At 41.6% G+C, this 13,013-nt stretch overlaps 1 protein-coding gene across 1 annotated transcript in view; it reads right to left on the reverse strand.

Annotated features, from left to right (window-relative positions):
* FAT4 (FAT atypical cadherin 4) overlaps window positions 1–13,013 on the reverse strand; it is a 149,989-nt gene that overhangs the window by 27,477 nt on the left and 109,499 nt on the right. Inside the window, exons 8-9 of the mRNA XM_072861873.1 lie at window positions 9,515–9,765; window positions 2,332–6,681 (exon numbers count right to left, since the gene is read on the reverse strand). Coding sequence (XP_072717974.1) covers window positions 2,332–6,681; window positions 9,515–9,765 — 4,601 coding nt within the window. The remainder of the gene's footprint in view (window positions 1–2,331; window positions 6,682–9,514; window positions 9,766–13,013) is intronic.

Consider the following 13,013-nt stretch of genomic DNA (forward strand, 5'->3'; position numbering starts at 1 on the left):
AGGCTATTATAAAGGTCTACAGCTCATGTACTCTAATTTACGGTGAACAGAGAGTCTGTCTCAGAAAATACTAAATTCTACTTGTATGCAGTACCGTCTAAATATTATTTTTTTTACCAAGCATGCAAATTCAATTATGAGACTGTATTTTCATTCCAAGAGAAGCAGCAAATCTATGTATATGGTAAACTGAATTAGAAATCCACTATTTTGGATGTCTCTTTTTTTTTTTTTTTTTTTTCCCTGAGGCACTCAAGGTATATATTCATAAAGAAACAGTTTCAGGCTTTATTTTTACATTTACTATGGCTATCTTTAATCATATATGAATCAGGATTAAATGCCCAAACAGCTGTGTTCTCCTTCTGTTGGCAGTATAATAATGGCATAATAGTCTCTATGTCAAGCATTCTCAAACAATCTGTATTCTGACATTTGTTTGCAGAACCTATTGAATATTAAATTTGCAGAATTTGAAATATGGTTTTGCAGACATAAAATGTCTAAATATACTGAATATTAATTGTGATCTTATCTAATAAGCTCTGCTAATATTCAACTCCGAAGATATTTTGGATTTTAATTACATACTTTGGTGTCATTTGTTTTCTGTCTTGATCAATTAATCTCCAGACACTTAAATAATTCTTCATTCTGCAATGGCCAACCGATTTAAAAAGATCTGGCTCCCAAATAGAAACGTCTGCCTCAGTGGTAGTCTATTTTAAAGTTATTTGTGTTGACAAGGAGTTTAAGAAAGCTCATATCAGATGCCACATTTAATTCATGGCGTGAAAGAAATCCAACACTTCAAACTGTAAGAGTCTCTCATCACATTTTCTTAGTTAAAACGTTCTTCTTTTTTTGAGCTTGTCACATGCAGAGCTTTATTTTCAGCTGACATAAGGGTTGAACATTAAGATATGAGCTTTAATACCAGAAAAAATTAGCTGGATGTTTCTTTAATGTTTCAGATCATAGGCTAGAGGCATATACTATAGTATGCTGCTAGAGTTAATGAAGCGTTCTGCTTCGTTGCAACAGCAAACATGCCCATGTAATTGCTGGTGCTAATGTCCTAAAGAGTTAGAGGGGATAGGTGCCCTAGTATTATTTTGCCGTGCTTCTGGCAAAATAATTTGACGTACTAATACAACATGAAATAAAATCCTGGATTGGTAACTTAATTAGACCTGCTTGTCAATTAACAGTAATTGCTCCTGACCTGAGGCTCAGTAGTACATTTGTGAGGTTCACACAAAAGATCACATCGGTGTCCTTCCTATCAACAGACCTTTCACACTGAATACGTATCCACTGCTGTAGCTGTGCTTTAAATGAAGTAGTTAAACCTTTATTTTGAAATGGATTAACCTTCTCCTTTGCAATGAAGTGTATCACATCTCCTGTACTGATCTGGTTTAAGGCAAACACCAGAACAATCAGCCCCCTGATCACTCCACTGGGTACAAATGAGTTTTGGTGGCAGCGGTGGCAAGCCCAAATACCCGCACCATAATGAGCACGGCTGTGCCGACCTGGGCTGCCCTGGGGCATCTGCGACACAGAAATACTCCTTGGAAAAGGTAATGAAAGCCTTACCTAATCTTCTCTGGTTAGATTTTGTTATGATGTCTGTAAAAAGTGGCCATAAGCGACGGTTAAAATTGTTCAGACCTTCCTTAAATACCATACTCATGACAGAAGCAAACATCAGCCTGCTTTTCTAGGGATTAAATGCTGCTATGTTCGAATGTGTAATAAATATTAGAGAAAAAACACTCAGAAGAGGTAGGAACGCTGCAGTCATTTCTATTGTTAATGAAGAAAATAAATGACAAAGGGACGAAATATGGAACAGACATGCTTGCTCATTTTGCCTGCATTCTGTTTTTTCCCATATCCTTCATCTGTTTTCTGTCTTGTATGACTGTAAGCAATTTGGGGCAGAGGCCGATTTTCTTGCTTGGCACACTCCTAGCAGACTTGAAATGCTACCACAATATGCATAACAATAACAAGAACAGAAAAATCATACTTCAGCAATGGAAATGGTTTCTACATATTTAATAAATTAAAATAGCTCTTGTAAAAATCTTTCTGTTCTAATGCAAATCAGGTAAGTGAGATTTGCCTGAGGACAGAGCTAAAGTAAAATAATACTGTGGGCACCTGGTCTTCTGAGTTTTCTTATCTACAAATACCTCATTTTGCATGACCTCTTCCCCTACTGGGGATGCTCGTATTCAGACAATCTTGTGCTAAAAAGGCACGTTTCCACCCTCCTTCCATCTCTTCTGGAGTGTAAGATATAGAGAAGTAAAAGCGTACCTGTATAGCCAGTTTTACAAACGCAGTTGAAGCTTCCCGGGAAGTTCTGGCAGGCGGCACCGTTTTTGCACGGGTTGGAAAGGCACTCGTTGACGTCCCTCTCACAGGCCATGCCAGTGAAGCCCTCCGGGCAACTGCACGAGAAGCCCCCCACCAAATTGTGGCAAGTCCCCTCGTTGTGGCAGGGGGAAGGGAGGCATTCGTCGATGTCCATCTCGCACAGACTCCCATCGTACCCCGGCATGCACCTGCACACGAAGGGCCGGAGGGGCTCGTTGGCCACGATGATGACGGGGACGCTCTCGTGACTCTTCAGAGCCGGGCCCACCGCCAACCTCCTCAGGCAGCTCCCTCCGTTCTGGCAGGGGCTCTGCAGGCACCAGTCGTGGTCCACAGCCTCGATCCGCACCCCGCTCTGGCGGAAGAGGACATCTTTGATGCTCTCGAAGAAGGTGGCCACACCGCTGGGATTCACGTACTGGTTGTTGCTGCGTCTGACAGCCGCCATCAGGAAGGTGTGGTTGCCCTCCTCGTACAGCCCGTAGAGCTGCACGGCGGTACCCAGTCCTGTCAGCTGGGAGCTGGCGATGCGCAAGAAGTGGAGATAGTGATTCGTCAGGAAATCCCGCACGCTGTGGGCGCTCAGGCGGAGGAGGATGCTGTTGTCAATGGTGGCATTGCCGAAGCCCGCAAAGAAAATCCGGACGCTACTGGTGACGGCACCATGCAACCCATCGTTGCTGAGGACGGCCAGGTCAAACGTGCCATCTGTGGACCTCGCCTGCGAGTGCAGCTCGCAGGTACCCCCGGGAATGCTGAAGAGACTCGTGACTCCCGAGGTGAGGGAGCACTGGAAGCTGTCTAGCACATCTGGATCCTGCGGCTTTACGTTGCCCAAAATTCCACCTGGGAAGAGGTTGCCATAATAGTGAACAAAGATTTCTACTGTTCTGGGCTGAGATGGGTTGTCGTTTTGGTCTATTACCTTGATCTGCACAGTTCCTGTGGAAGACATCTGAGGAACGCCAGAGTCTCTCGTAATCACCGAGAGGTAGAAATCGCTGATTTGCTCCCGGTCGATCTCCCTCGTCGTTGTCAGCACGCCAGCCGTGCTAAGGCTGAAGTAGCTGGTTGCAGGGCCAGTGCTGAGCAAGTAATATGTAAAGGGACCTTGGTTTGGAGGGAGATCAGGATCTGATGATTGAAGCGTCATCACAAGAGTTCCCGCACGGTTGTTCTCCATGACTTCTCCTTGGCTGGTGGACAAGGTAGGGCCGTTGTCGTTGATATCTTCCAAAGTCACCAATAAAGAGGCACTTCCTGTAGCAGATGGCGTTCCCGAATCGATGGCCAGCACAGACAAGTTGTACACAGGCAACGTTTCTCGATCCAGCTCTGCAGTGACCGTCACCTGTCCTGTCTGCGGGTTGATGGAAAAGGCACTGTTGTTGTTGCCAGACCCAATGAAATAGGAAAACCTGCTCCAGCTAGGGACAGAATCTGAATCAAAGGCACTCACGAACGTGACATGGGTGCCTGGAGGAACACCCTCGCTGATTCGTATATTGTAGGTTCCTAAGGTAAAAACGGGAGGATCGTTGGCATCCAGTATAGTGATATTAACAGTTACTTCATCTATATCTGCACCACGAATGCTCCCAAAATTTTTCGCGAGGACTTTCAAAGAGATTCGTTCTTCTTTTTCTCTGTCGAGAGGTCCTGAAACATAGATCTGGCCACTTTTCTCATCTATCTGGAAGCCTTTCTTTCTGCTGTTGCCAAAGATAAGGTAGTGGACTTCTCCATCAGTTCCCATATCACGATCACTTGCAAAAACTTCACCTACAACAGTACCTTTGGAGGCTGCCTCAGAAACCTCAAAATAATAAAGCTTGGAGACAAAACGGGGCACATACTCGTTTGTCCCTTCTAACTGGATGTTGACACTAGCAAAGCTGCACCTCTCTTCATCTGGCACATTAAAAGCCTTTACTGTTAAATGGTAACTTTGCTTTGTTTCATAATCTAAAAATCCCTGGGTGGTGATCGTTCCTGTATTGGGGTCAATGACAAAGAGGTCACTATCTGAGGACTGAATAGCATATGCAATCACAGCGTTAGGTCCAGAGTCAGCATCAGTGGCATTTAAACGAATAACAGTTGTCCCACTGGGGGCATTTTCTAACACGTTGGGAAAGTAGTCCTCAGGGCTGAATGCTGGAGAATTATCGTTCACATCAATGACATTAATAGTGACACTGCAGTAGCCTGTTCTGGACACCCATCCTCCATCTGTGGCGGTAACAACTAGCTCATGCTTTTGGCGTAACTCAAAATCAAGTGGTTTTGCTAGTGTCAGTGTACCAGTAGTTGTATTAATAGCAAAGACGCCAGCCTCATTTCCAGAGGAAATATCATATCTGATTAATCCGTTCATAGCGGCATCTCTGTCTCGGGCTGAAACTGTCCTGACCACTGTTCCAACAGAGTGACTCTCCGGGATGGTAATGCTCATACGGCTTTGAGAAAACTCAGGTGTATGGTAATTTTCCTCTGTTACTACTATTTCAACAGCTACCTCAGATGAGAGTGGAGGATTACCTTTATCCTTTGCTTTCACTTTAAACAGAAAGTTTTTGTTCAAATCAGCCATTAGGGAAGATGACACAGAAATCCAGCCTGTACTCTTGTCCAGTCTGAATTTATTAGTTTTGCTTTCATCAGAGATAAAGTACTCCACTTCAGAATTCAAGCCAAAGTCTTTGTCATCCACTGCAGTAACTTTAATTAAGTTTGTGCCAACCCTCACGTTCTTAGTAACAGGAGTAAAATATTTACGAGCGAGGAACAGTGGTGCGTTGTCGTTGCTGTCTACTATGTTAATGGTGACGGTTGTCTCGCTCATTAACGGAGGACTGCCTCGGTCTGAAGAAGTAACGATGAAGCTGTGCCTATTAATGTTGACATGGCTTGAACCGCTGGAGTTTTGGTACCTTAAATACTGCTTGTTGAAAATCTCCCCTGTGGTTGCATTAATTCGGAAGAACTCGGACTGGGATTTTATGAAGTAGAAGACTTGGCCATTTGACCCTTCGTCGGGATCGGTGGCTGAAACCTGGGTGACCTTCAACCCGATCCCAGGAAGCTCAGGACACTCCAAGTAATAGGACGGCTTTGTAAACCGTGGGGCGTTATCATTGACATCCGTGACAAATATGGTGACATCCGTGCTCACCGTCCACCCGGAGTCATGTGCAGAGACCCTGATTCTGTAGCGGTCCGTGTCCTCCCTGTTGAGCGGTCTGCTGATGGTGATGTCCCCGGTGCTGGGATTTATGGTAAACGGGAGACTCGTATCCCTTATGGAGTACCTGCTGACTGCATTCACCCCAATGTCTTCATCTGACGTCGTGACTCGGGTTACCGTAAAACCCAGAGGTGCATTTTCAGGCACGGAAGCACTGAATATCTGGGAAAACCTCGGAGCATTGTCATTTTCATCTAAAATATTAATGATAACTTTGACAGTTGTGCTCTGGAGCGGGGTGCCTTTATCTGAAGCCTTTATGGTTAGTGTGTATTGAGACAATTTCTCCCTGTCCAAGGGCCTGACACTTCTGATCTCACCAGTAGCTCGATTGATACTGAAACTATTTTCTGTATTGCCCTCAATTATTTCATAATTTAGCTGTCCGTTTAGACCACTGTCCCTGTCGACAGCAGCCACCGTCAGGATCTTCCGCGGGGACAGGTTCTCCACTATTTCTGCAATGAAGGGATCTTGCTCAAACTCCGGTGCGTTATCATTGACGTCTACCACCGTTACTTCCAGTTTCTTATATGAAGAAAAGGGAGGAAAGCCTGTGTCTCTGGCCTCGATCCAAACCACGTATTTCTGTATGGCTTCGAAATCTAAAGCCTGCCCGACAGAAAGCTGTCCTGTCACCTGGTCGACTAGGAAAGTGCTGCCCAGGTTACCACTGGCGATGTAGTAAGACAAGGAGCCTCCTCTGGCTGAAGACCCGGAGACAGTGGTGACAAGCGTACCGACAGCTTGGTTTTCAGGAAACGTGAAAGTCTCCTGATCCGCCTGAACGTGAGGAAATTCTGCTCTGTTCACAAACCTCACGGTGACGGTTGTAGAGTCTGTCTTGGGGTACCGGCCACCGTCCCTGACGTGAACAGAAATGGTGAGTTCAGACTCTCCTGCCAGTGGGTTCGCAGCCAGGATCGCCCCCCTTGCTGGATCGATGTGGAATTTCTCAGAGTTTTTCCCCACGAGGGAATAATGGAGCTCGGCGTTGGAGCCAGCATCTGCATCGGTGACGGTCACAGCAAACACGAACGAGCCTGAAACAGAGAACAAAGTTAGGTCATCTTCAGATGCACCGACCATGGGAAATGTGATGTCAGCTTTTCACTCGGAAGCCCTCGAAGTCCACCTCCCAGTATTCCTCCTGGAGCAGTATGCTCTTCCTTACACCACTCTGAAAATGAACTGCTTTTTTCACAAGATGGTAAATTCAACAAGTGGTAGGTGAGTTTCTGAGCCCACAAGACATGCACACGGCCAAAAAATGTGGGTTTGAATGCATGTCAGTGGCTGCACGTACGTCTGAACTGGAAAATGGACCTGTAGCTTTTTGGAAGTCTAGCATCACATTTTTAGAACATTCACATCATGAAAGCCATACATCTAATAAGATTGAATGTTATTTTGATTTTTTTTTTTAATTACTCATAGTTTATTTATCCATGTAAAAAAAGTCCCTGGAATTCAACAGCTATTAAGGTTATGCAAGTGAACAGGCAGCACCCATGGACATTCACCCTACACACCCACCTTCCCTTGCAGCCCCTTTTCTTCCTATTCCCCAGATGCTGCTCCTTTGTCCCCAACAGCCTCTTGCTTCTGATTTTGTAAGAGTATTCTGAGGACAGTAACTACTGGGACTGCATTTGTAAAAGCACATGCTGGTCCTCTGAGATAGGGGTAAAATCGCATAGAAATACAAAACTATTGCACACTAGTGCAATAACATGAATATATTATATTACAGGTCTATCAAATTTATACTTCACAATGAGCTCAACTACACAGGCACCATTTGCATTCACCTCTATATTTGCCTATCTGCAAGGAGAATCCAGGGTGTTCTTTTGCACTGGAGTTTACAGATCTAATGCATGGCACGTCTTTCAAATTTGACACTGTCCAACCAATTTGCAGCACACTCTGTTGATGTTTTATTGGTACTGAAATTTAGAAAATATCCACTCCTGTATAAAAATCCTGTTGTTTTCAGCCTCTTAAGGCAAAATCATTTACAGGCAGGAATGACTTTGACAGCATCCCCTTAAAACTATACTTCATGTCACTATTTGTCATGTGCAATGATTTGTACTCTGGGGGGAGGAATATTTAGACATGAACAGTATTCAAACCCTTGTGAGAAATGGGACAGGAAAAAATTAAGATTTTTTGCTTCAGTTAAACAAATTATATTATTAATTATTATTATTACTAGTTCCCCCTTTTAAACTTGATTAAAAAATAACAAGGAAATTAAGCTTTTTCTTTCAAAATGTACATTAGATATTCTGTGATTGGAATAAAAGCAAAAGTCTTGATCAAGTTATGAGGGTTTGTTCTTTTATTTTGGAAAAACTGTTTCAGACGCTACATTGGACTGCAATAAAGTTGTGGTTTTTTTTTTTTTAATGGACGCCATGCCAGCTAGTAACATCATTGTCAAGAGCCTTTCAAAATAATGTGAAAAGATATTAACATTTCCTTTTAAATGAAAGTGAACTATCAACTGAGGAAGTTGCAAATAAAAAGTGCATGCATCCCTAGGTTTTTGCTAAGTCAAAAACAGAGTAAACATGGGCTTAGGCTTTCTATATGTTTCTAGTTATAACAGGTTTCATACGAAAAGCATCCAAAAAGATACTGCTAGAAAACGTCAGTTAAACCTATGTGTACTCCTCATAAACATTTAAAGAAAGACCCCAAAAAGGACCACACAAAGGCATTGTGCCCTAGTCAGAATACACAAAGATTCACCGATGCAATAATAAAGTAATTTCATAATGCTGTTCTGGAAACAGGAAAGAAATGCAAACAAATTCATTCTTCCATAAAAAGCAGAAGTATTTGCAATTGTTTAAAATTTAGAGAGAAAACCCAAGACATGGAAATAAGCCCTTTTTTGCTGTTCTTTTAAAGGAAAATTTGTTTTGTAAACCGTTTGTCTTGGAATCCTCTCTGTAGGCATCACATATCCATGTACATGTATGCGTGTGAAAACACGCAGCGTCGCTGACTTCCACAGCCAACCACTCTGACTGCAGTTTTGTGAATCTGTGGTAATATGGTGATCATATAAAATCTTTTTACTGTTTTGAGATAGCAGAGGGCCCGGTATTAGTTGATCTTAAATCTTGGAAAAAAATTCTCAAAATAGCAGAATCTTTCAGTAAATTGTCTCCATCTTCATGCAAATACACATATTCTCCTTTCTTTCCCCTTGCAAAGCCAATTCTGCAAATAGGAAATATTACTATTTTGGACTTACCCATTTCTAATGTATTTATTTATCAGGCTTGTTTAAACATAACTGAATCAGAAATTAATTCCTGCATTGAGGGAAGTCACTTTAATTTGGGTGTAGGTTCCACAAAAGGAAGGTTGCTGCTTGGCTTTACTTTTATTTTATTTTACTTCACCACTTGGCTCAAGGAAAGGCAACATAACTAACATTCGATCTAGATACGGCCTTTTTTGAAGAGGTTGACAAAATCCTCTTTAAGAATTGCTCAGGGTGGAAAAAGAACATCTACACGCAAGAGGAGACTTTCAGAGGAAAAGAGGGCATTGCCTTCCTAACCCTGGCAAAATAATTTAATCACTTGTTTGAGTGGGTGCTCATTTACACTATGTCTTCTTTACAGGAAAATAATTGAATTTGGATGGAAGGAACAAACTAAAAAAAAATCACTAAATTGCGGGTCATCTATTAAGCCTTGCCATTATTCATTCCCATGCAACACGAAGATAACAAAACCTGGAAAACAGCTGCAGAGGAACATCTCGGAAACATTTCTTGTGGCACAGCTTTGCATTTCATTAAGATGTTTATGCAATCTGAAGTATCCCAAACACTGTCGCTGATCAGGTTACCTGAAGTGGTAGGTGATGGGACGTGGGTGACGTAGGGATGGTGTTGAAATTTGGGCGGGTTGTCATTCACATCGGCGACGGAGACGAGCACGCTGGTGGAACTGGAGAGAGCCCTGGGGAAGCCCCCGTCGCTCGCCACCACCACCAAAGTGTAGTTCTCCCTCGCCTCTCGATCGAGGAGAGCACTGGTGATGATTTGTCCTGTTGATGGGTTGATTGTGAATTGTGAATTGCCACCGGTAAGCCTATAGCTGTTTGAAAGAAAAAAACAAGGAAGAAAAATTCAATTAGTATTTCATAAGGCAGCCTGCTGCCTTAAGATAACAACAATTTTCTACACTCTTCAGACCACCATGCTGATGGGTATTATCAACACATGGATTTTCTTCTGACTGTCCATCTGTCTTCACTTTTTTTCTCTTCCATATTTCAAGACCTGTCATAAATGACGTTTCTGGGGATTTCCAAGCGTAGTTGCTTAACACAGATAGATTTCTAATAAATGAGGAGCAGGCTGAGCCTTTGTACATTTGGAGACACAGTCCGGCATACTCTCAAAATTGCCTACTGGAGGCATCCTCTAGTACTGATTTCCCTGGACTAAAGCACTAAGTGTTATTCCAAAAGGCTGACATACCTCTTAGTGAATCCACAGAATATAATGAGAAAAAATACTATTTTCTGAATTAAAAGGATGACAATTTTACAAAATAGTATGAGGATTTATAATTCATATTGTTTCCTGATACTGAGCTAAGTTTTGCTATTCAAGATTTCAATGTTAGTTCGTAGTAGTTCATAGCAAAGTAGAAACCACAGCGCTATGTTAATAGAGACTAATTGGGACCAGAATTTGACCCTTGATTGGTGTGTATCTGGACGTCCACACATCCGTGTGTGTGTGTAAAAATGTGATTTGATAAGAACTGACTGTGTGCTGACTGCAGTGCGTCATAGGGGCTACCTCTGGCTTACTAGCACAGGGAATTTCTCCCTTCTCTTTGAATGCTGACCCAGCTTGCGTTCGTACAGAATGAATCTCAAAGACGTGGGGAGCACTGGGCTGTATTTTTAAAAGTAATTGGTTAATATGACATTTTTTATTAATTCAGATAACGGGTTTTCTACAAAACAAAGGAAACAAAAACTGGCTAAAATGAACAATTCCCATATTCGATATTATAACTCTGACAAAAACCAACGCAGCTGTGGCTAGCATTGCTTCTTCAGAGAAGACTGGTACAGCACAGTGGCAGCTTTTTTGAGGTATACGATTCTATAAAAGATTCCGAAGAAAATGGCTTTTATGAAAGAGAGTAATATTCCTATCTTCACCTTTATAAAATCGGAACAGGTTATGACAGAAGTAATAACACAGGCCAGAAGCTTTACCTAGAGGATTGATAGCCAGCCTGTGTAATAAGCTGTGGCAACTTCTGTTCAGTCATTAATCTCTACAGAATGCCATGAGCATGCTTTAATTGCTTAATTATGATACAATATGATGGCCATATGTAATTATTCTCCAGTCATAGCAATGTGCATCTAGGGTGGAAAGAATGTGCACAAAGCCTAAAGCACCACTTAAATCTCCCTAAATACCAGCAGCACGGGCAAATTTCATCTGTGATTTGCAAAGTTTTAACCCTGTGTGAGGTGTTGCAGAAGACAGAGACCTTCTTTTCTGTATTTCCACAGATATAGAATAGCTCAAGCTTTAGCATTGGAAAGATGCTATGAAAACCTTTTTTTAAAAAAAAGAAAAAAGAGAATAAAGACAAATTACATTTGCCATAGGATATTCTGAGTTACATCTGAGTACAACTGGATGCAAAGCAACTGGACAATGCAAGTGTGTCTCAGCATAGTTACAAAAAAATTCCAAACCCAAGCCAAACCCCCCCCCCAAAAAAACCCCAAACAAAACCCAAACAAACGACCCCACAAAACTTTAATGGTGACAACTAGCATAAAAGGAATTTGACTGAAGCGCTTAAAATCTGGCCTTTCGACTACTCTGTGCTGACCCCTCTTATCTATACCATCTTTAACAAGACTGCTCAAGCGTGCATTGCCGTTAACAGCCTCTTCAGCCTCTAACAACTTCACAGGTTATCACCAGAAATAAGAGAAAAAGAGTCGGCATGTAGGGATATGTAACAGTTTTGCAGAATATTATCTACTTCTTGCATGACGCAGTCCATTTTTTGACTTTACATGAGAATTTTAGCAGAGGATTTTACATATCATCTTTGGAAACTAAAGATTTGATTTTGAAACAGGCTCTAACAAGACTGAAAAGGAGTTCTGAGTGCTCAGCACCTCTGAGAAGATGACCTTATGTGTTCTGGTCCCTCTAGATTTTGCTAGTTTTGTAATACCAGCCATATTTTAAGATTTGTATTACTCTAAGTGCTGAACCTGGACAAATTCTGTCCAAGAAAAACAAAGTATGTTCCTGAGTCTAAAAAGTGTAAAACAAAACCTGAAAACAATTTTTAAATAGCTTCTTAAGAAGGAAAAAAATATTTTTATCAGCTATTCTACTATGAGGTACTGAGTGAATGACAAAGATTAATGGCAGAGATATTAAAGCAATTCAACCACACTAAAGAAATCCGAGACCACCCTGATAATTTCTGATTATGGGATGCAATCGTTACAATCATTCATGCTTTGTATGGAATTCTTTTTTCTAAAGGAGCTTGCCAGAAATAGTTTCTTAGAGTGACAGTGAATAGAATTAAAAGCTTCATTGTTTCGCAATTTAATAAATGATAATTTTGGATGCTTTTCAAAAATTTAAAGATGCCAAAACATAAAGTTTCTATTTTTGGCTTGTAGCTAGCTGGAAAGAAAATATTACAGTCTTTTATACACACTCGCTTTGCCATAACATAGATCTATTTTATTTTACTTCCTTTTTTAAAAAAAATGACAACCACAGTGATATTCTTATGCACTTTGAAGAATGAACTGAGCTGAACTAACAAAAGTAAATAAAGAAGCTACTTTTAGATCCCATTTTCTAAGTTTGGAAACAGAGATACAGGTGTTTGCAGCCACAACAGCTAAATGTGATGAGATTACCTATGCGTCCTTCCCATTAATAACTAATATGAATCTGCTCTGTATTCCATTAGCAATGAAGCAGTCCTCAGTGGATAATCTTCAGCTTGTCACTGCCACTTAGCATCTTCATTACTCTTGTCTGTGAAACTGGGAATGGCCAGTGTTCAGCCCAGTGCCCAGTTAAGCTGCATCAACCGAGCTCTGCAAATCATTTGGCATCTAAAGCAAAAATGCCAACTTTTTACTGGTTTTCCAAATGGGATAAACTTTACACTTCGCCTTGTGTAATTTTCATTCTAAACTGAAGATATTAACCGACAATAAATTTACCCAAGGAACGTGGTGGGTTTCAGTGCAAATTGCTTACTACATGAAAAGCCACGAATGCAGCGGCAAGGCAGGCAGTGCTTTCTGTTGTCCGTTCAGG

The sequence above is a fragment of the Ciconia boyciana genome, chromosome 5, assembly GCF_034638445.1.
Source record: "Ciconia boyciana chromosome 5, ASM3463844v1, whole genome shotgun sequence".
Classification (NCBI taxonomy): Eukaryota; Metazoa; Chordata; class Aves; order Ciconiiformes; family Ciconiidae; genus Ciconia; species Ciconia boyciana.